The sequence below is a fragment of the Crocuta crocuta genome, unplaced genomic scaffold (assembly GCF_008692635.1).
Source record: "Crocuta crocuta isolate KB4526 unplaced genomic scaffold, BGI_CrCroc_1.0 scaffold62, whole genome shotgun sequence".
Classification (NCBI taxonomy): domain Eukaryota; kingdom Metazoa; phylum Chordata; class Mammalia; order Carnivora; family Hyaenidae; genus Crocuta; species Crocuta crocuta.
Genome location: NW_027529173.1, coordinates 4,922,049 through 4,947,007, shown reverse-complemented (window position 1 = coordinate 4,947,007; position 24,959 = coordinate 4,922,049). Strand labels below are relative to the sequence as shown.

Below are 24,959 nucleotides of genomic sequence, written 5' to 3'. Positions count from 1 at the left end.
TAGAAGTAGTAAGAGGCTCTTGGGTGTCTCCAGTCAGTTAAGCATTGGACTGATCTTGGCTCAGGTCATGATTTCATGATTCGTGAGTTTGAGCTCTGCATCAGGGTCTGCACTGAAGGTGCTGAGCCTGCTTGCAATGCTCTCTCTCTCCCTCTCTCTGTCCCTTCTTTTCTCTCTCTCTCTCTCTCTCTTTGTCTCTCAAAGAAGTAGTGGGTAATCATTGAAGCTGCTTGCCGAGTAGCCAGGTGCAGTTTAAGCACTAATGTAACTACTGTTTTCTAAGCACTGTGTGTGTGTGTGTGTGTGTGTGTGTGTGTGTGCATACACATATATACTGAGATAATATATGTATGTTTAATGTGTAAATTTATATATGTATATATTTTTTTCATGAGACATGTGTGTCCTGTTGAATACCTCAAGTAAGGGAGATTTCAAACCTGAGTTATAAAGAATGTTATTATAGCATAGCTGGGCTCATTTTGGAGTTCTTAAATGTTAAAAATTGTTTTCTTAGCTCTTGTTGGTGTATTTAATATAAGTAGGGTCTTACTACCCTATTTGTGTCATTCTTCCATCCATTATATTACCTTTAATTTTAGGTCCTTTGCATCACTGGTTTTTAAACTTCAGTTTGTATCAGAATAACTTGGAAAGGTTATTCAAGGGCGCATTCTGGGGCTGCCCCGCTCATGCTGGTCTGTGTAGAACCAAGGAGTCTGTCCTTCTCTTATGCATCCTAGATGAGTCTGAGGCAGTGATTTAACCTGGCTTTGATTATCCCTGAATTATTAAAAAAAATTTTTCTTTGCCTTCAGAAAGACAAATCCAAATGTACAAAATTTTAGGAAGAATATAAACGTGCTTGCTTAGGTTTTAGTGGAGTGTATACCCTAAAGTTTCCTAGGTTGTTCACAGAATTAGATGGAAAGTGAGAATCAGTAGAATATAGATTCCACAGTCTTTGTGATGTAGGAAGGCAATGCAATATTTTGAAAGGACACAGGCAATAAATACTTCAAAGTAAGTTTTAAAATCTGAGCAAATACTAAATGCTACAAACGAGAAGACTTGGATCATGCTTACTGATAGGGATTTTTATATGCAGTTAAAACCACTCTCCTACTACTAGGAAAACAGTATAGAGAAGTGAAGGGAAGCTCTAAGTGAATAACAGGATGCAAACAGGGGGTGTGTGAATTCCTGCGGAAACAACAATATAAACGAGTAATCATACAATCTTGTTAGAAAGGAAACTCAAGTTTTACTGTAACAATAGATATTTTTCCAAGAAAATACATCTATTTATTGCGAGTTTAAATAATCCAGCTTGGGTGGATCTTCTTAAACTTTGGAGCCATGACTCTACTGCCCTGACTGGCTGAAAAGCAGCACTGAGGAGCTAAGTACACTAATATTTATCCATTTCTAATTAATCAAAACATTCAGAAATAGAACTTTGAAGTACTTGAACAAGATAGTTATTTTTCAGGTATGGTAAAGTTAGAAGCACTTTCTTTAACATTATTAGGTTAAAATTATTCTGTAATAAATTTTATAATTCTAGATTGCACTTTATTCTAAACCCTGTGCAGGTGCTGAATTCACAAAAAGGAAAAAGAGAAAAAGATTTCTGCTCTCTAATAGCTCAAGGTCAAGTGTCTCAGCAACTGTGACAAATATATAATGTGAAATCTTTAAAATTGTACCTATTCGGTTTTCATCATGCAATACTTAGGGAGTAGTTTCAAAGGAAGTAAGAAGATTAGAAGTTTTATTAGTTATTTTGGTTTGAACTGAAGAAATAATTGAAGGAATCTTTGAATATTTAATCTTTGAAAACTCTTAAACTATATGTATTCTAGCACTAAAGCTCAGAGAATTATCTTTCACTTTGTACTGTTTATGCCACAGATGAAATAATCATTATAAACATTTTCATTTTTATATTATAGTGCTTTGGTTTTTCTGGCATGCGTAAAAGTCCTATATATTGTCTGTTTCACTAACTAGAATGGAAACTCCTTGAGGGTATTATGTGTAGTGCTGTTCCTTAAACACTTAGAACAATGTCCAATCTATAGTAGGCATTCAGTAAATAATTATTAACTCAGTTTCACTAACTTACATCTGACAACAATGTAAACCTCATGTTGAACTTCTCAATTATGTATTTGAATGTGTAGTTCTGACACTTAGTTTAAGATGTTAATATTTTGCTTTTTCTAGATACTCTCTCTGCCAGTAGCCAATTACAGTTACTGATTCCATCAAATATTTTCTATCTATAAATATTCAGATGTGAGAAATATTTTATGGAATTGTAGCAGTAAATTTTTTACATGGTTTTTGATTGGCTGGCTCATACAGTGAACCATGAACAAATATTTAAAGATGCAAATGTGAAAGCTACATACATCTTTTTAGGACTAACTAGTATCATCTATATCCTTCTCCAATCAGTACTTTCCTGTTCATTCGTTAGCTATTGCTTTGCTCCTTTGCCTTATCTTTATGAGTATTAGCTTGTTCCTGGTTCACTGGTTGTTTTCTTCTTTGTTGGATTCTCCTTTTGTACCTCCCAGGAGTCTGGCAGTCTTGGTACTTTAAAAATTTTTGTCAGTATAGATGGGAATGTTGCAAACAGAACTACATACTTTTTAAAAAATCAGTCCCTTTTGTAAATTTGTTAAGAATAAGGTGATGCTTTAATTTATGCACAATGGACACATGTAGACATATTTTAAGGATTAATAACAATATATTAATAAGGATAGATTAAATTGTTTAAGTTCTATTCAGATTCCTCAGTAACAATGCTCTTCTGGATTATCTTCTGTTTTTCCCTGCTTATTTTTATTTTATGAAGACTCCTCTAAATTATGTATCTTTGATGTTCCTCTGTAGAGTCTTCTGTTTTTAGAAAATAAATACCCAGGAGCGCCTGGGTGGCTCATTTGGATAAGTGTCCGACTCTTGATTTTGTCTCAGGTCATGATCTCACGGTTCCTGGGATCGAACCCTGCGTTGGGTTGATAGCAGAGTTTCTCCTTCCCTGCTCTCTGCTCCTCTCCATTGACTGTGCTCGCTCTCTCTCTCTCTCTCAAATAAACAAATATTTTAAAAATTATTGAAAAAAAAATTAAAAAATACCCACAATCCAAAATTGACGTTTTCTGATGCTGGTGATTAAACCTGGCAAAGTGCCATTTTTGCCTCACAAGGCAAATTAAATCAGACCAGAGGGAAGCCTGAGAACAGTAAAGAATCAAATGGAGCTGTGACCTCACAAGTCAGTGTGGACTGAGGTCCTGGAAATCTTTAACATTATGTTCAAAGTTTTTCACCAAATTCTAGAATGTTAAGATTAAACTATACTTTGTTAATTAAAAAGAAAAGTGGAGCATGAAAGGAAGACCCAAGTCACAAAATGAGTAGTAAAGTCAAATATCATGTTACCTCTGAGAGGGAAAATATCTAAGAAGTTTAAATAATTTACTATGACCAATAATAGTTTATTGAGGGCGACTAGGATTTGGGTGGTTACAACCCAGCCTTTAAAACTGGGCGATATTAAAGGAAAGGCTTGTATTGTGTCTCGTAGTGCCAAGTCAGACAGTGCATATTTGGCTTGTTGACTAATTAGAGTCAGTATGGTAATATTTTGTTCTTGTAAGAGTTATTGTAGCATATAAAAATATTTGAGTTAGATTTCATTACCATTTTTAAAAATACTGATTATTATATAAGCGTTGCATTTAAATTACTTTTGAACAGCATTCCCAAAATTAAAAATATGGGAATGACTAATTCATATCTCTGCTGAGGCAAGTATCTAAGGAGAAAAGTTTTCTTTCAGTGCAGCAGTAATAGGGATCAGTGGCATGTACTATTATTTCAATGAAATATTCATAGTATATATTACACTACTAAAATATAATTATGAACTGTGAAGTCTTCTACATCCTCCATTGTATATGTCATGGGTTATATTTTGTGACATCTTTATAATTGAGATATATAAATTTAATGTATGGAAGGAAAACATAAACACAAAAAGATGATTTTGTCTAGGTTTCAGTAAGCCTGGCAAAAGTAAGTTTGTGGCGGGGGTTGGGAGGCGCCTGGTTGGCTCAGTTGGTTAACTGTATGACTTCGACTCAGGTCATGATTGTGGTTCATGAGTTCAAGCCCCACATTGGGCTCTGTGCTAATAGTTCAGAGCCTGGAGCCTGCTTCAGATTTTGTGTCTCCATTTCTCTCTGCCCCTTCCCTGCTCACACTCTGTCTCTGTGTATGTCTGTCTCTCTCAAAAATAAATAAATATTAAAAGTTTTTTAAAAAGTATGTTTGGAGGTCTGAGTTTCTAATTCCCAACTCCTGCAGAGGCAGCGGTTATAGGGATAGTTTCTGGTTATTTTCAAAACTAAGTAACATAGGGGAAAATCTGATTCTGAACCATTACACATACTTAAAAATCACCATTTTATAAAGTGTGGTATTATTTACATACTGAAATGTTCTAAATTCACAAAGTCTAAAAAATACTCTAAGGGGGAGGATGACAATAGTTAATTTACACGATGTGATGATCTAACATTTATTCATCCTCACTGTCGAATATGGATCTTTGTTGACTTTATTTGAAATTAAAAAATTATCCGTGCTCTTTTCTTGGTCTTCCTTTTGTCATTAGTTAACAGTTCATTTCCAGTTCATTAGGTTTTCAAAGAGAGCTATTGTGTTTATTCATCTTGAGCTTGTGTGTTCCTCTGGATTTCAATCCTGTTTTGGTGTCTGAGTAACCCAGAACACTATCTTGAGAAACATGTGCAAAGCATGAGCTTAAACAAGCAGAGAAATCAATTAAATAAAAAGCCGTTTCAGGGGTTGAAACTTCATAAAGTTTAAGGGTTTTATTATATGTATGCCTTTCATTCATGGGATTTGTATGCTACCAAGTAGTTTGCAAAAGTTTCAGAAATACAGTATCATAGCAAATGTGATTTCTTAATTCTAGAAAGAACTATAGTAGGTTTGTTTGTGTAAAAGATGAGTAGATTTGAAATCATCATATAGGATTGAGTTTCATTTATCTCTGGTGTTATCTACCTTAGTGTAACTGAACTATGTTTTTTTTTTCCCAGAATTCACATTCTAAAACATGAAACTGATGATAACATTCATGATAGCTTACTTAACTAAAGATCTAAAACTTGAAGATTTAAAAATGTAAAGATTTAAAAAAATTTTAATGTATGGACTTTATATAATCTAATTGATATAAATTGAAACAGCGACAAATAAAAGGCATAATACAATATTTTTTTTGAATCCCTTGAAGTTGTATTAAATCCTGGCTGTTAAGTTTAATAATATTACCTCTTTGGATAAGGAATATACTTTCTCTTTTTTTCAGATATTCTCACTTAGAAGATTCACTAGATTCTGTGAATGAGTTTAATATTTAATGATATTTTATATAGGATACTTTCATCAGTGAGTATTCTTTTACTTTGATAGGTATTTTCAAAAAACACAATTGTATATTAAAGATTCAGACTGAACCCATCACATCTTTTATGTTAGGCTTTGCTTTTTTCTCTTTTAAATTTACTGCTTTTTAATGGGTTTTCTCTTTAATCATACTTAGTGTTATATGTCTGTGTCATCCTTAATTTCTTGGCCATGAGTAGGTCCAGGTAGTCATAAGTTGATCCCTTTAGCTTTTTTTCTTTTTTTTTTTTTTCTGTTTGTTTGTTTTTAAGAAAGGTTACCACTGGGGTACTATTAAACCCTGTCAACTTTTAGCATTTTTTCCTTTTTTCCCTGGAAAAAAGATTTTAAATGTCTGTAGTTAATTTGTTTAATTTTTTTGTGTGTGGCTTTGTGATCTGGTTAATGGAAATCTACAACATCATCTTGTAGTGCTTTAGAAACTGTATTTACATATAATAGAAAATTAATCACTTTAAGGCCTGTAATGAAATATAGTTACATTACCACTAATCATTTTTAGTTAGTAATCATATTTATGTCATATTTTTAAATCATGCTCTTACAGTTTTTTTACCTTTTGATGAACCATTAAAAATTTTTTTTTAATGTTTATTCATTTTTGAGAGAAAAATACAGAGCCTGAGTGGAGGAGGGACAGAGATAGGTAGATATAGACTCTGAAGCAGGCTTTAGGCTCCGAGCTGTCAGTACAGAGCCTGATGCAGGGCTCGAACCCACGAACCGTGAGATCATGACCTGAGCTGAAGTCAGACGGTTAACCGACTGAGGCACTCAGGTGCCCCTTGATCAACCATTTTTAATTGGTAGCTCAAATTCATTTATTTGTTCATAGCTGGAGATTTAGATTTTGGAGTCATTATAATACAGTTGAAATAATATTTTAAACCATGAAAGTGAATAAAATATTCCAGGGGAGAGCATACAGAACAAGAGGAAAAATACCATAGATGAGATGTTTTAAAGATGAGCAGTAGTGAAGGAAAGCAAATCTGTGTGTACATCGGGTATGAAACTGTGCTGAGGTGAAACTTTGCTTAAAGATGCCTTTAAAGATGCAAAGTTTTACTTTGCAATCAAAAAGAATGAGAGCTTGCCATTTGCAACAATGTGGATGGAACTAGAGTGTATTATGCTAACCAAAATTAGAGAAATGTCAGAGAAAGACAAATAATACAATATGACTTCACTCATACGTGGAATTTAAAATATGAAATAGATGAACATAAAGGAAGGGAAGGAAAAATAATACAAAAACAGTGAGGGGGAAAACATAAGAGACTTAAATAGAACAAACTGAGGGTTGCTGGAGGGGTTGTGGGTGGCAGGATGGGCTAAATGGGCGAGGGGCGTTAGGGAGGAGACTGGTTGGGATGAGCACTAGGTGTTATATGTAGGAAATGAGTCTCTGGAATTTCCTCCTGAAATCATTATTGTACTATGTGCTAACTAACTTGGATATAAATTTAAAAATGTATATCCAGGAAAAAAACGATACCTTCTTTTGCTATTTCAAGTTCTTAGAGGCTCAAAAGAAAATTGCACATGAAATTGTGAACTAAAATGACATCAGAGTCCATAGAGGAAAAGTGTATTACTGTAGGAGATCGTTTCTGGTCCTTGATTGACCATAGAAGCCAGAAAGCCATTCAGGTGCTTGTCATAGAGGTTGAGAAGAGACACAAACAGTCACACAGCATCAATCTAACTCAAAATTGTATTGAATTATTCTGCTTTCTTCCAGCCTTAAATTTTCTCATATGATGTGTAGTGCCTTTTATGGTCAGTTGTATAGATACTCTGTTGTCAACTGGATTGTTAATGGTGTCTAGTGTCATTACGTCTGGTCTCTCTCTTATGGAGGCAGCCTTCTGTCTCTTTATCTTAGGATGGCAGAGAGGCGAGACTGTCACAGAACAAAAGCACTGACAGGCAGGAGACTTAGAGGCTAAGCCTGTGGCCTTAGATAGGACCTTTAACCTCACTGTTGCCCAGAGTCTTGTCTTCTCATCCTGGATAGTAAAAATACTTGTCTCCCTCATGTGTTGTTTGGGGTGGATTTATCCTAAGCATATGAGCTGTATGAAGTAAATTTTATAATTAGAATTTTACATAAATTATAATTATTAATTGCAGAATACTGATATTTTACTTGTTTCAGTAGGTGATTTTGTTGTCATTGTTGAATATGCATAGAGGCCTTTCAGACCTGGCATAACTATTCTCTGGTATCTGTTGAGTTAATTTTGTATTTTGATTAGAGATAGTTGCTAATAAACTTTAGTCTTTTTGCATAATATGTAATTATTTCCCCATATTGTTTCCCTTTTCAAAAGTGGCACACATAGAAATCTAGACAATTTGTTCAGGGAAAAGTGACATGACTTGCTTTGGTGAGGGGTACACAGAGGTGCTGCTGGCTGTATTTGTATAAATACAGAATTTTTTGTTACTGTCGTATGTTTTAGTCTTAAATTATGTGCTTCCCTTTTGATCTTTATTAAATTGGCATTGGGACATTTCCTGAAGGCTTTCATATTGATAAATGCACTCTTTAAGCAGATGAATAATAATTTTAAAAAATAATAAAGGAATGAGATCCAGAACATTTTAAAGTTTATGAATTGTTCTCAAAATGTGGCACCTGATCCTCAGCATCACTTGGGAGCTTGTTAGCAATGCAAACTATAAGGCCCCATCCTAGGTCCCCTAAATCAGAAATTTTAGAGGGTGAGGTCCAGCAACATATTTTGATAGCCATAGCCTTCTAGGTAATTGTACTGTCTATGAAAGTTTGAGAATCACTGCTTTAATTGATTAAATTCTGCTACTTCGAATACAATTTGAATTCTACTCTAGAATATGTAAAAAGCTTAGTGCAACTCCTTCCCCACTACAAAGGTAAGCGAACTGCTCTTGTTGGATCCATTAATTCAGGGCCCTAACATTGTTACAGTAGGATTGCAGATCACTAAATGTAAAACTGGTAGAAATGTTAACATTTTTGGAAGTCAGTTTCCACTAAATTGAGAGCAGGAATAGGTCTAACTTTTAAGGACTTAGCTTTAAAATTATGTGTTTTAGATTGGCTAAAAAGACAGTAAACTACCAGTTTTGCAACCTATATTCATTCATAAAGATATAAGCATATATTTTCATTTTCAAAAATGAATTTACTTTTTTTCTGCCTTGGTGATTAGAAATTTCTAAGTAGAAAAAAAAATCTGTCAATATCACGTGAAAGTATTGTGTAAACTATATGGACCTAATCTTAGTGTCCTAAGACCTTAGAATATAGCATAAGCTTCTTAAATTTCTTCCCTCAAAAGAATAACACTTCATTTACAAACACAAACTCTGTGTTGAAATATTTCTTTTACCCCAAAGTATGTAGAAGACACTCTCATTAGGTGCAGTTAATATATTATTTGGAAATTATTTATAAGTACTGATCCATGCTTGATTAAACTAGAAATGTTTTGCTTATATTTAAGAATTACTGCATTACTTAACCCTTCCTAATTTATAGAAGTTTATATGTGGTTAAATTTTATAGTGATAGCTTTGCTCTCGTTCATGCTTATATCAGTGTGCAAAGGGAATTTAACTTTTTCTGCCAGAATAAAGGGGAAATAATTATTATAAAATAAAATGAATTTAAATCAACAAGTAGAGATTTAAAAGCTTTCTGTTTTTCCCTGGCAAGATATTTACCATGTCATCTTTCTATTTAATTGTATATTACAGTAGCATACAAAATATAACTTATCAAATGCAATATTTCTTCTTCATGAATTTCTCTGTTGAACACTTTAGAACATGATTTTCAAAGAGGAAATATTTGGCTTATAGGGAGAAATGGAAATCCAAGCTTAGATGTATAAGGAAGGAAGGTATCATATATAGGAAACAGATATGGTTAAATACATGTGGGAGTTAAGACTTGAATCAATTGGTAAAATGACCATTTGATAATGCTCTCATAGTATTTATACTCTAGTTTCCTTCATCTATTAGATTAACTTCTTGTATAATTGCTTCATTGATCTCTCAATGAGGAAATAATTGAACTATTTTGATGCTTTATAATCTTAATATTCCACAGACTGTTCAAAGTCAGATCTTTATATTTTAGAAGGTGTAGTATTCTTGCACGTGGGGAGGATTTTAACAAGTGTGTTTATTACAGCAAATGCTTCTCAAGTAACAGAATTGGCTGTGACTTAATTTCAGATAATTACATTTTGTTTCTATGAAATATCATATATTTCATTCCAGTGATGTAATGTTTAGGTGTCTTATGCATCTTATTATTGATAGAACTTTTATAAAAATTCATAACTGTGAGGTGCTTTCAAATCTGTAATATATAGGCATCATAGCAGTCCTAATAGATGATACTCATTAATGCTCCCGGTTTAGAAATGAAAATATGCTCAGTTATCTCTGGTGTGCATTTAAAAAAAATCTTTTTAAGCCATTTATTTTGAGACACAGTATGAGTGGTGAAGGGGCAGAGAGTGAAGTAGGGAAAGAATCCCAAGCAGGCTCCATACTGCCAGTGCAGAGCCTGATGTGGGGCTTGAACTCATGAAACCTCGAGATCATGACCTAAACTGAAACCAAGAGTCAAATGCTTAACTGACTGACCCACCCAGGCACCCCCCTGGTGTGCATTTTTTGTGTCAACTTTTCGTAATTGTTTGTTTGAGGGTATATCAACATATAGCCTATTATCTCAATCCTGGGCTGTAAATTATGATTCTACTTAGGTATATAGGCACTCCACATCTTACTTTAGCCCTAAGAAGAATTTGTCTCCAGAGGTATCAATGACCTTACTTAAAGATGAAGACACTAAAGGTCACAGGTGGTTGGCATAGGTGAGGAGTCCAGCATGTGGTTAATAATAGCTTGCACGAGTAGGGTCAGGCTACCTGGGTTTAATCTAGATAGACTTCACTATTTTAAGCTCTCTGACCTGGGGACAGTTTCTTAACCTCTCTTAGTTTCAGTTGCATTGAAAGGACAAAATAATACCAATCTCATAGGATACTATTTGGAAGGCTAACAAGATCGAATGTATGCAAACTGCTTGGCATACAGTGTGTGCTCAGTACGTAGCACATACTATTACTAAGGAAATTATTTAAGGCTACTTAGGTGGTGGAAGTACCCTGGTGACAGTACCCCACGCCATCTCACACTTCTTTGGCTTTCTAATGAAGGCAAGAAATACGTATGTGAAAAGGACTAGTATTAAAGTAGTTCTTGCAGTTTTAAGAATGGAGAGGTGGTAGGTATGAGATCGAGAAACAGAGGACAAACTTCAGAGAGGGGCAGAAATTGCACAGTTTGGGTCACGAGGCCGAGACATAAAGTAAGATCTCTAAAAAGTCACATTGGTGTATTTGTAAAATGAGAATGCAAAGGGAGTGCATCTTTTCTGGACTCATCTGTGCACAGTATTTGTTTAAATCCCTCACTGGTTATTAACCTTAAACCTAAGAGCAACAGAAATATTTCTGGAAGCACCCTCCAGTGGTCCTTCCCTTGTAAGCACTTGTCACTTTTCCTGCTTTAGCAGTTACATGTATATTAACCTTCCAACATTTAGAATTGTAAGCATTGTTGTTTAAAAAGGGTCTGTTCTCTTTTTTCTCCCCGGTTCCTGTACAACTTTAAATAAACTACATTCTGCTACTTAATGGCCTTTGACATTCTTTCTTAGTTCTTTATTTCCATAACTTCCATTCCCAGCTAAAGGGAAAGCCTGATTTCTAATTACATCGGCTAATATCCCTAGTCGTAAATTGCTCTGAGTCGAATAGTGTCAGTGGTCCAGTAGCTCTGGTTGGAATTGACATCAATTCTATTAATTAAAAATTAATTTGAAAAGATTCCTAGTAATTTAGACATTTTAAAAGTTTGATACTAATAATATCTATCCATTTTCATAATTACGTACTTTGCTTTTTGCAAAGTGTGGGTTTTGGTTTTGTTGTTTTCTTTTATAGTAAACCTTAATGACACTTGGTGTAACTCTTAAATGGTGCCTCGTACTGGAGCATAGTTAACCCTGACATTGTGAGGTTTTAATGCACTCAATCAAATTTGACCATTGGAAGGCAAGCAGCAGTAGCACAGGAAAGGAGAAAAAGCCTTTTTCTCTTCTACCTTTCGTTGAGAAAGATTAAGCGTTTCCTTTGGTCTTGATGAACTGTTAGATCAATTTATGTACCTCAAACTATTTTTTTGGCCTAAGGAAATATGTTCTTTGGCCTCTTGAAATTGTTACATTCAGAGGCCAATCTTTTGGCCTCTTCTTTGAAAGCGGTATGTTTCAAGTTCTGCAAAAGCAAGAACTTGGCATAAGATTCCAGTGTGATACATGCACTGATTTACCAGAAAATATACCTCAGCGGGAAAATGTTTTATATGTGAGGCTTTGCTCAAATGCAGAGAAAATCTGGTTTTTAGTAAATCTTGTTTTTTGCCAAGCCAGATTATCTTCGGTGCAATAAAAATCTAATGAAATAACTCTTAAAAGGAATGTCAAAGTCAGTTTCACTTAATGATTTCTCTTATTTAAGTTCTGAAGGTTAAAAATAGATCAGAAAAAATGGAAATACTGTATTGTAATCATATCTAAAAGTTTATGTATTACAACAAGATAGTCTCTAGGATCTGGGAAACACTGATAATAATTTACCATTTATTGAACTACTATTGAGCTGCTGAATGCCAGGAGCTTCACATATATTCTCATTATTCTTTACAATAACCCTGGAAAGTTGTTTTGTTTGTTTGTTTTCGATTACCAGTTCACATATCAGGACAGAGGCTCCAAGAGCCTATACATTTTAATAAATGGCAAAGCTAAGATTTGAACTTAATTCTGTCAGATACCAATATTAAGTGAGATAATATCTGAGAGTGCTTGGAAAAATTCTGAGTAAGTACATAGCAGCTATTATTACTACCCTTCAGCTGTGGTGCCTCCCACTCTACACACACACACACACACACACACACACACACACACACACACAGTGAAGAAGAGAGTTGGGAGGGGAGAAGAGAAAGCATTATAACACGCTACTTCCAGAAGTAAGCATCCCACATGGCAACAGACTTCTCCTTCTTTACATAATCCACAAGCAGTTAGGAAGGGGATGCTACTTTACAAGATGGAATACATAGAAATAAAAATGTGCAAATCTTTTTTGTGGAAATGTTAAAATACTCTAGTGAGACAAAAAATACATATTTTAACAAAAGGAAGAAAATGCACGTTTTTGGATAGAATGATTCCAAATCACAATGGTGTTAATTCTCCGTGAGTTGATTTATAAATTTAACAAGTCTCTACTAATAATACTAATTGCTTTCTTTACCCAAAAGCTGGATGAGAAGATTCTAAACTTAATGGAAATAGATTTCTTAATAAAGCATGTGGTTGATTCTTTCTCCTCACCACTATTAGTTCATTGTTTAGATAAGTATATACTGATATGAAAATCATATCATAGGTTATAGGTTATGTTCTCAGAAACCTTATTATTCTCATAAGTAAAGAGAAATGGGAAGAGTGGCTATAGAGGCACCATGCAAGTCTTTAAAACTCTTAAGTTACATGCCAGAAATCATAATGAGCTCATAAGAAGTTTCTATTATTTTAAATAAATTATTTTATTTATTTTAAATTATTATTTTTAGCTATCTGTCCATTGACTTGAAAACCATCACTGACAAAGGAATATTACTTAGTCATTATAGTAGCAGTAGACACCAATATTTCAAACTGTGTTTTTGTTAGGTATAGGGAGATTTTCCATGATAGCCCTTTGAAATAACTTACTTTACAAACTACTTACTGTATCATTGCCTTTTCCTTTTCTCCACAGTTGCATTACAGCCCTCCCCTGCTGACAGACATGGGGTCCAGGAAAACTGTAGAACAAAATTCAGAGAAGGCCTGCATCTGCAAGAAGGAGAATTCTTATTACAGGTAAATTTTAGTAAATATAGTTTCTCCTAATAAAAACATTGTAAATGAAGGATTAATTCATCAGTCTTTCAGTTACTCCAGTTTACTTAGAACTCACCCAGGGCTTCCTGTCACTTTTACCAGGACTGCAGCAGTGGTGTAATGCTAGATATGAAAAAATGTAATTATATTGAGTAGATTAGAAGCCTACCTATCAAGTTCCCTGGGATAGTTCTTTAAATAGTTAGAATTCCTACATTATTCTAAAGGTTCTCATTTAAGACATTGAATTCATATATATTTTTTTCAGGAATATAGCTTCATGAAAGCAGTTAATTGTATTTACTTAATAGTTCGAAAATGTTCTTAACTGAATTTTATTTTCCACTGTGTTCTTGTCTCTTAGCTGTGAGATCTGTCTTCTCGGCATGCTACAAATTGTCTCCACAGCCAAAAGCCCTAATTTTTGTTTTAGAACTTAGTTTCTAGATTTGTCTATGAAAATATTTTAATTTTTTCTTCTTACTCTGTTTTTTGGAACTCATAGGATGCTTGATTCTGAGCTAAAATTCTCAGGTATTCATTTTGTTTAAAAAAAGATAGAATGAAGATGTATGCTGTGATATGTGTTATTACTATTATGTGATCATCTTCAGTTCTACCTGGTAAACTGAATGAAGTACTTAGTTTGCCATTGTAACCAAAAGTAGCTGCAACCTTTAGTAGCTCCATTAATTCATTCTGAAAATGCTTATGTGTAACCCAGGAATTTATAGCACTTTTTATTATAATTTTGTAATTGTGAAAATTAACTTTTGCACCCATTAGATTAAACAAATTAAATGTATTCAAGCATGAGTCATCCTCTCCCTGGCTAAGGACCTTTATGTATGTAATAGTTCGAAACAGAAAGACACCTTCTTCAGGTTATAGGAAAACATTCTAATAATTGTGGCTTCATGTGAATCAACACACACCGTGAGTTCTGTAGTGAAGTAATAAAGATTTCCTTTATTTCAAATGAAAATAACCAGACATGGAATGCTTAACATTTGGTAAAACAGTGTAAATTATGGGCCAATGGTTTTTTTTCCCTCCTAGAATATTTAGGCAAATTGTAAACAAATTCTATGTCAAGGACAAGGAATAAAAATAATACTAATGAAAAGCTAGTCTTATTTTCTTAATTATCTGAAAATTAGAAACATTTAGGTATTTAAAATAAATGCATACGTTATGAATTATATTGCATATCAGCAGTAAATTTTCCAGTAGGAAGCATCACATATTGTCTGATTTGCTAGATCATGCTTGTTATCTCTTCTGAAACAGATGACCAAAAACGTTGTAGACATGTGAAAATGGCATATTGCATTATATACAGTAACCATAATGGCATCTAACTTTATATTGTTGATTATCAAACAATTGTCCTAAGACATAGAGAATGTTTCCAGAGGTACAGTATACCCTCTGGCGTGAAACTTTTACTAATGAGAAATCTTTTCCTTTAGTTTTAACAAAGGAGATATAGAAAGAAAATGTTACATAATATTTTATTAACAAAAATTTGAAATAATTACTTTGAAGCTTAGCTTAAATTTATTACTGTTTTAAAAGGAATAAAAATGAAAAAAATGACTTTTTTTATCCTTTCATTAGCTGTTATTTATTTCAGACATTTATTTTCATTTATTTAATCGTGTTCTGTCTGGTGCTACTTACCGTGGTGCTGATTATAATCAGCAGCTTTGTTTTTTAGTTAACAGCCATTGAAACTATAAATAATACTACCGATTGCAGTTTATTTCTCTTACATTAAAGATAATCTCAAAATGACTCTTGGATAGGCAGGGCAAATCTTTATAAGCCTAGAGAATGATAATCTCATTTATTAATATGAAATTACCATATTCTTTTTATTTACTGATAATTCAATATAAGTAATATCCTTGTCCCATTTAGTATTTAAGATCATTTGACGATATACATAAAATCAGTATGCATATATTCTTTTTAAAGGCTTTTTATTTCTGATGATTAATGTTTGTATAAGAGTATGATATTATACCTTAAATTATCTTTGTGTCTTCTGGTAGAATGAGGTCATTGGAAAGTACTAACTTCATTTTGCTGTTTGAAAAAGCAGGACAGTCTCCAAAATAAAATGCATATGGTAAATAGATACTCTTTTCCAAAATGAAGATATTTTGGGGAGGAAAAAATACAAAAATGGGTATATCTGTTATTGCCAACTGAAAGTTAAGAATATTTAATATGGAGGGTGTTAATGAGTAAATATATAAGTTCCCAGTGGATGACAGCACCATTCCTTCTGGAGAAATCAGCAGGCATTGTAGCCATAGTCTCTGAAATCAAGGACCTTCGAGCCCAGTCCTGCCGCAGCTGGTGAGTAATAGAAGGCAGACCATGGTAGATAAGTGGACAGGCTTCATAGAGTCAGGCTAGATTGCCTTCTGGCTCAGCTTCGCTGTGTGACCTTCGGCAAGTTGTTTTGCGGTTCTTCACCTCAGTTACTTGATTGCAATACTGGAATATGGCACCTACCTCAATGGAATGTTGATGGGTATACAAAAACATTTAGAAAAGTGACTGTTAAATAGTAGGTCCTGTGCATTGTCTTTGTAGTCCGTTTCGCAGGCATATGTCATAGACCAAGAATCTTGAAGATGAAAAGAATTAGGGTGAAAAGGAAGACAGTCACTGTTCGTCTACCATATCTAATAATTAAGGTAGATACCTGCCTCACTTTGCAAGCATCCTATGCACAGTGGCAGTGTCTTGGTAATTTTCCAGTTCCAGTACTTGATATGTGTCCTCTCTGGTTTGTCATTATTGATTAAGTGTTGAACTAACTAATTGCTATCATGATGTACCTCAACAGTTCACAAAACATGATCATGTAAATCTTTATTTGCTCATTTTCACAACCTTATATTATAGTAATGGTGCCTTATGTTAATTGAGTGCCGACTCTGTGCCAGGTGCTGGATAAGATGAAATAGTCTTCATATCCAAAGTGCCTATTTTTCAAATGATGACACTAAAATTTGAAGGCATAAGTAACCAAAGCCACACAGATAGTAAGAGACTGGGATAGGAATACAGTTTAACTCTGACTCCAAACTATATGGTTCTCACTAAACCGCACCATGTCAAGAAGAGGAAAGTCTCAGAAGAGTTTAGCCATCATAACAGCAAAGAACAGACTGAACTCTGCTAAAATGAATTGAAGCAGGAAACCGTGAAAGCTTACAGGAATAAAATATGTGACAACAGTAAATGTTTAAAGTGATCTAAATACTCTTTCTTTATCTAAGAGTATAGAAATATTAACAGTGGACTTGAGTAATTTCTAAAAGAATAGAAAAAGAGAGTATAAATTTCCAAGCTAAAAGTAGGGGAGAAAAGGGAATAATAAAAATAAAAATTGGCCAGAAGCAGGTAAAATGGAAAGAAACAGAAGCATAGTACAGATGGAACAAACAGAAATAGCATGTATACAATGATATCTTTAAACTTGAATTTATTAGTAATTAAATGGACATCTGCCATACATTTGTGTATACTTGTATTACGTTTATGTGTGTTTTATATGCAGTCCATATATGTATCATATTTCCAATAAAGCTTTAAGTTTTTTTAATGCTTTGGGAGTATTCAGATTTCAAATTGCATCAGTGTTTGAGTAGTCTGTACAAAGATGTTCTATCACATTTCTCTTAAGAATCTAATCCGCATGGGGCACCTGGGTGGCTCAGTCGGTTAAGCGTCCGGCTTCAGCTCAGGTCATGATCTCACGGTTTGTGGGTTCAAGCTCCGCGTTGGGCTCTGTGCTGACAGCTCAGAGCCTGGAGCCTGCTTTGGATACTGTATTTTCCTCTTTCTCTCTGCCCCTCCCCTGCTTGCATTCTGTTTCTCTCTCAAAAAATAAATAAAGCATTAAAAAAAAACCAATCAGCATCTTTACAGACTTTCTCTAAAAAGCAATGTGACAGATTATAATACATTTATACAATTTAAAAAGCATGTACAGTAAAAAATATACACTATTTTTAAAATAATATCTGAAGCACGAGGAAGACGAAACCAATTTTCTATTGAAGTTACTGTGATTGAGCAGTAAATTTAGCTGTCAGCTTTTCCTTACCTAAATCAAAAGGTAAGAATAGGTCCCTCTCATCCCACAGTATACAGTATGTCTGTGTTTATGCGGTATGATCATTTTAACCATTTTAAGAAGAAAAGTTTTTAGTAGTAAAAGTAACGGCCTTAACTGAAGTCAGTATTTATGAGTGACCGTACTGTTACTTAGTCACATTACTAATTTTAGAGATATTTTTTCCCTTGTAGGCTCTGAATGGCTTTGTGCTGGTTGTCACTACAGATGCCTTGGTATTTTATGCTTCTTCCACTATACAAGATTACCTAGGGTTCCAGCAGGTAAATATATTGTTCTTGGGTCATTTAAAACTTTTTTTTTTTAGAAAATTACTCTATTTATCCTACATTTTAGGGACATAACTGATAATTTATATATAGAAAATATCAATTAAAATGTGCTTATAGAATAAAAATCATCTTTTTGCCTCTAATAATTTCTTTACTATTAATAATTTACTGCGTTATAATTTTCTTAAATGTTTATGAGATTCATGCATGTTGTGTTTCATCTTTCTCTTGTTAAAGAATCTCATATATTAGAAACATTGGATGGGGGGCAGACAGGAGAATATTTGCCATCAGATTAGTTATGGATACCAGAGGGCATGTGGCAGCTATGAAATGAATGAGGTGATATGTAAAGGTACAGGCAAAATATCATGGTTTATATCTCTAATTCTGACTTAATGCTGATAATAGAAGGTATCCTGATGCAATTAGTATTTAAGCATAAGATTCAGAGGTTGGACTTTTGTGGAGGGAACACAGGAAAGAAAAGATGGAAGTACTACTGTAAGCAGTCGACTGGGAGTACCTTAAGAGGGAAATGTGTTGGATTTGTTTAATGTTCGTGAATAAATGGTACGTAGATGGAGTGGTGTTTGTCCTATCTGAGGGGCAAGAGTGTCTATGTGACATGAGAACAGTTTGTAAGTACACCTGACTGCTAGCTATTCTTATGTATCAGTAGTTCTTAAATTCTAATGTGTTAAGACTCACTTGAAGAACTTGATATAAAACTAAAATCTTTGGGTCCCATGCCACATACTCTGATTCAGTAGGTCAGAGTAGGGCCTCTGAATTTGCATGCCTAACAATCTCACAGGTGATGTCCAGACTGCTGGTTTGAATAACAGTGTCTGCACTATTATACAGACTGAAGTTTAAACTGTGTTATATACACAGTGGAAGCCTCTAGCTTTTTTGTTAAGGGAATCTGTATGCTCCAGTCTGTGTTTTAGATAAGAACTCTGGTAATTGGGTAATGGACAAGTTCACTGGGAGGTGTGAGTCTAGATAGCTAAACTAGGGGAACCTGGCTCTGCGACAAAGCCTGTTTTATGGAGAGTCAAAAGAAGGATTCTGACCCACTAAAGGCATAATTCCTTACTCTTCCAGAGTGTACTGGAAATAAAACTTTAATATAGAGAAAAGTCATTATAGGACAGTGAAAGATATTTAATACTCCTAAGCTTAGAGAAGTCTAAGACAACTGTTTGCAGACAAAGTTTTGTGAAAAAAATTAGGATATAAAAGAACAATAAGTGGCTGAGAACACACAGAACTTAATGTGTTCCAATGAAGGAATGACGAGGTAGGGAAGTGCTGGCAAGGAGCGCTAGGCTCACCAGTTACAGAGCTCCCCTCCATCTAGCCTTTCCTGTCTTGGATGACTGAACAGCTCTGTGATCATACGTCTGATGTGCATTCATCACCATTAACAACCACCCAGTAACATAGTCACATTCTGAAATTAATTTAGTAAGCCACATTTTTTTAGTCAGTACTTTAAAAAAATGTCCCTCTCTCTTTTTTCTTTAGTCTGATGTCATACATCAGAGTGTGTATGAACTTATTCACACTGAAGACCGACCTGAATTTCAGCGTCAGCTGCACTGGACATTAAACCCTCCACAGTGTACAGACTCTGGACAAAGAACTGACGGTAAGGATGTTCACCGAAAGATAACGTTGGTGAGTTTTTAATATAACTCTGTACAAGGAGGCAGAAAACCTCTGGAGGCTTATAACTCCTTGGCAGAGGTAGGGAAGAAGCAGAAAGACAGGAGTCTGCAGTTGTATGTCACAGCCAAGTCATAGAGACTGATGACCTAAGGAATATTTTGACAAATGACCACCACTGATGAATTTCAAGTGAGGAAGTGTTACCATACTTAGTACTATATTTTATAAAAATAACTTTTGAAAGATTGGAAAGAGTGTATAAAGTTGATCCTAGAGTGTGTAGAAGTTGTTGTTCTGCTTTTAGAAATGTGTGAAGGTGTTGATACAAAGTGTTAGAGATGAAAATTATTGACAATAAAAACAAAACTGAGTAGGTGAAGTTCTATGTAGTAAAAGTGATATTCTGTGCATATATTTCTTTTCGTTAGCTCCTCTTTTAAAATGATTCTTCATTTTTATATTCAGAATAGAATCCAGTTTAGAAATTGACACAAATTTTAGCTATCCAGACACTTGATTGTGTAGCAAAATGGGATGTAAATTTGTGTTGCTATTATGTCTGTAGAAGCAAATGGCTTCCCCCAGCCAGCAGTCTGTTATAACCCCGACCAGCTTCCTCCAGAAAACTCTTCATTTATGGAGAGGAGCTTCGTGTGCCGACTAAGGTGTCTCCTGGATAACTCATCTGGTTTTCTGGTAAGGTGCAAAATCTTCTGATACTAGCAGTTGTGTTTCAGAAAGTAATAAAGAAATGTCAAAACCATTTTCTTTGGTTAGATTGGAGTTTGATTTTAGAAACCTACTATATAAAATAATTTCATGAAGGAAAGTAACTTGTTTTTTCAGATTTCTAATATCTTCCGTGACTCAAAATCTCCATCTTTTAGGATGTAGTAACAAAGACTGAGAGAAGTCAGATGGGACCTTGTATTTTGCCAAAATATCTCTGGGACCTTTTTTCTGTAAACAAGAACTTTGTAGCCCTTTTTTTAGCAGACTGTCTGCTGCTTTATACCCTCTTTGGATTTAATTCCTGCTGAACAGAAAATTATCATGTCCTTTTCTACACAGCTACGGTAACTGTCATATAGAAAAATGGTTGTAGGGGTGCTTGGGTGGATCAGTCAGTTAAGCATCTGGCTTCAGCTCAGGTCATGATCTCATGGTTTGTGGGTTCGAGCCTCGCATCAGGCTCTGTGCTGACAGCTCAGAGCCTGAAGCCTGCTTTGGATTCTGTGCCTCCCTATCTCTCCCTCTGCTCCTCCCCTACTCATGCTCTGTCTCTCTGTCTCTCAAGAATGAATAAATGTTAAAAAAAAAAAAAAAAAAAAGCTGACAATCAGCTAATAGGTATTTCTCAGGTGGAATTTGCATAATCAGGTCTTTGGTTCTTTGTTTTGCTACCATATCTTGTGGAGGTCAGAATCATCCCTCAGCCTGATTAATACTGTTTTAAGCAACTAAGTTGATCATGTTCACATTTAAATTATCTTTGTTTCCTCGGTCTTCTAAAAGTACCCGCTATTGTTATCTTTTTAAAATTTTTTAATGTTTATTTTTGAGAGAGAGACAGAGAGACAGAGTGTGAGTAGAGGAGGGGCAGAGAGAGAGGGAGACGCAGAATCCAAAGCAGGCTCCCAGCTCTGAGCTGTCAGCACAGAGCCTGACACGGGGCTTGAACTCACGAACCATGAGATCATGACCTGAGCCAGAGTCAGAGGTGGCACCCCTCTTTATTGTTACCTTGAGTTCTGCATTCTTTATGTGACTTTATGATTCATTTTTAGTGTTTTAATAAAACTGTATTTTATTTCTATGTAAAAGATAGCCATGAGTTATGAAATAGACCATGAGCTTTGGAATATAGTTCATCTCTATTTGAAAATTAATGTGTACTTGATGACGTTAGTACTGATCATTCATTTAGGAAACATGTATCGAATGGCATGGGGGGAAGGAGCTGTATACTGTAGGTGTGAATGACAGGGCAGTGGTGAGCTCAGAGATGATAACAGGCATTTTTGTGGTGACAGTTGAAAAGGAGTGGCTTACTGGGCAGCCCCTGTAGGATAGTATTCATATTGTCCTTTGGGATAGTTATAATGGGCTTCTTGCGGAGAAAAGAATGCAAGTAGCATCAGTCAGCCTCAGGAACTTTTATGGAATTATCAAGAATACTGGAAATGGTCATGACTGAGCCTTCGGAAATGAAGGGTTTTAAAGTGTAAATTTTAACGAGCTGGTTTTGGTTTTTTAAAGGCAATGAGTTTCCAGGGGAGGTTAAAGTATCTTCACGGACAAAACAAGAAAGGGAAGGATGGGTCAATACTTCCACCTCAGTTGGCTTTGTTTGCAATAGCTACTCCACTTCAGCCACCCTCCATACTGGAAATTCGAACCAAAAACTTCATCTTTAGAACCAAACACAAATTGGACTTTACACCTACCGGTTGTGATGCCAAGTACGTAAAACTTGTTCAGTTTTCTTTCATTAAATGTATATTTTGGTGCAGCATATCTGTCTTAGCGTGTAAAACATGTAGCGTAGATTATAACGTTTATTAGTCTATTAGCTGTTACTTCATACTCTTTCAGTGTAGCCTTTTAAAATAATTTCATGTGGCTCATAAAGCTTCTTGTAATTTTTTTACAATACTTGTCACAGTTTATCAAAAAGATATTTGCTTCTATTAGTAAGATGCACTGTCCTGATGACATTTGTTGGTGTGTTTTACATTTTTAAAATGCACAAACTCTATTTGATTTTTAACCCTAGAAGTTGAGTAACTTCCAGAAAATTATGAAGTAGACTGTGATATTGGCATTCATATCATATCAAAACCTGCACTTGGTGTTCCCCTAATATGAGAACGCAGACAGATTTGAAAAACTTCACCTCTTGAAATGGAGTATATGCATGCTAGGTTTTGATTAACAGTTCTGTTTTACCTACATAATCTGCTGTGTCAGATTCATCTTTAGACATACTCATTTTCATGGTTTTTTTTAAGAAAATAAAACTGATATTAACAGCCAGAAAGAAAAGAGGGCACTTGCATAGATATTGTTGTTTTTACTTGCTAATATGAAATTCTGAATCAAGGAAAACATTGCAGAAAATAGCATATAACTGATTAGGTTGTTTCGTTCATTCGTGTTAAATTTTAATCTTTTATTTTACCTTTTTTTTTAAAAAAAAACAGAGGAAAACTTGTTTTAGGCTATACTGAAGCAGAATTGTGCATGAGAGGATCAGGATATCAATTTGTTCACGCGGGTGACATGCTTTATTGTGCAGAGTACCATATCCGGAGTAAGTTGTATTTCATTATGCCATGTCTGAAAAAATGGCATATATTCTATTGTATGTTTTAAATTATTACATAATGTAACGAGTTTAAAGCAATTATTTGGATAAACTTCCAGTCAGTGTCATACCATTATGATTAACTGGAATTACACTGTTCATTAACTGTTCCACACCTACCGCACAAGAGTCTCATACTTTAATTACTATGAAAATAAACATTTTGCCCCATGTTTCACTCCGTTTCTAATAGCATTTTAAATGGCATCATTTATTTATAAGTCTGTGTTAATATAGATTATGGTTTAAAATGGTTAAATAAAATACTAAGCGGTAGAAACATTCCCTTTTTAAAATGAAATTTTAATCTTTTTGTTCTCTCAGATTGTATACTCTCTCTGTAGTTGGATGTATTACCATAATTTTGACTTAATCTTCCCTTTAACCTACTAAATAATAATAAATTTAGTCTAGGAGCTTGTGAGTGGCTCAGTCAGTTAAGCATGTGACTTTGGCTCAGCTCACGATCTCGCAGTTCATGGGTTCCAGCCCCACAGCTGGGTCTGTGCTGACAGCTCAGAGCCTAGAGCCTGCTTCAGATTCTGTGTCTCCCTCTCTCTCTCTCTCCTTACTCCCCTCAATCTCACGCTCTGTCTCTCTCTCAAAAATAAACATTAAAAAAGTGTTTTTTAAATAATAAATTTAGTCTGAAGTAGAAAAAAACAACTCTGAAGAACTGTTTCCTTACATTTTAATATATTGTGTTTAAAAGTTGTCAAGACATTTATCATTTTTTGTGATAAATGAAATATATCTAAAAATATATCAGAGTGGCTTTGTTTCAGATGTGTTCTTTAAAACATTGATTTCAGGTTTGATAATTTAAGTTTTGGATTTTGTTTCAGTGATTAAGACTGGAGAAAGTGGCATGATAGTATTCAGACTTCTGACCAAAGACAATCGATGGACTTGGGTTCAGTCTAATGCGCGCTTAGTGTATAAAAATGGAAGACCAGATTATATCATTGCAACTCAGAGGCCTCTGACGTAAGTACAAAGACAAAATGTTTCATGTCTTTAATTTTTTAATAATAGTTTGGTTTATAAATTCTCTTACATGAAAATTTTAAAAAATTCTATGAGAATTTTCTCTGGAAATTCAGAGAAATTTCCAGTAAAAACTGAAAATATGTATAGAAGGACATTGAGAAAACAGAATTGACAAACCTTATTGAACTAAATATATGGAGTTACAGAAAGAGAATAACCAAAGAAAATTCCAGGGTTTTACTGTGATGTATGAAGGAAAGATGAAAAGTTAGTGCCATATGTAAAAATAAAATAAATGCATACTAGTGCTGGGTTTTGTACATGTTTTCTAAGCAACCAGTGGTTTTTAAGTTTCTTATAGATTCTGTAAATGAGAATTTTGTCAAATATTTGTATTAGAAATGTTTTCTCCACTCTAGAGAGCTGATGTTCGTATGTGACTTGAGGTAAGATCAACGTTAATATTTTCCTTTATATGTATATATGGTTGACCAGTAACATTTATTGAAAAGGCTGTTTTTTTTTCCCCCCCGCTGCACTGCATTTTAATCAGCGGATTATATCTGTGGTTCTCTTTCTGAGTTCCATTAGTCTAGTTGTTTTCACTCTAATAACACATTATCTTAATTACTCCATCTTTATAATACATCTTGGTGTCTGTCTGTAAACTCTCCATGTTAGTTGAGGAATTTTTATTGTTCTCTTTCAAGATTGTCTCTTCTTTATCCTTTGTATTTTAGAAATAAGTTGTCAAGTTCCACCAGATTATCTATTGTGATTTTGAATGGAATTACATTGAAACTATAGCTTATTTGGGGATAATCAACATCTTTACAATATTAACTCTTCCAACCCTTGAACATGGTGAATATATGTATATGCATATGGGTATATGAGTATGTACCTATGTCTTTATCCTAATAATGGGTTTTATTTTTCTTACCT

At 34.4% G+C, this 24,959-nt stretch overlaps 1 protein-coding gene across 1 annotated transcript in view; it reads left to right on the top strand.

The window, feature by feature from the left end:
* The window catches only part of AHR (aryl hydrocarbon receptor), a 51,419-nt gene that overhangs the window by 13,726 nt on the left and 12,734 nt on the right, over positions 1–24,959 (top strand). Inside the window, exons 3-9 of the mRNA XM_077757664.1 lie at positions 13,425–13,528; positions 17,882–17,971; positions 19,514–19,637; positions 20,223–20,353; positions 21,917–22,119; positions 22,861–22,970; positions 23,870–24,011. Of these exons, the coding sequence (XP_077613790.1) occupies positions 13,425–13,528; positions 17,882–17,971; positions 19,514–19,637; positions 20,223–20,353; positions 21,917–22,119; positions 22,861–22,970; positions 23,870–24,011 (904 nt within the window). The remainder of the gene's footprint in view (positions 1–13,424; positions 13,529–17,881; positions 17,972–19,513; positions 19,638–20,222; positions 20,354–21,916; positions 22,120–22,860; positions 22,971–23,869; positions 24,012–24,959) is intronic.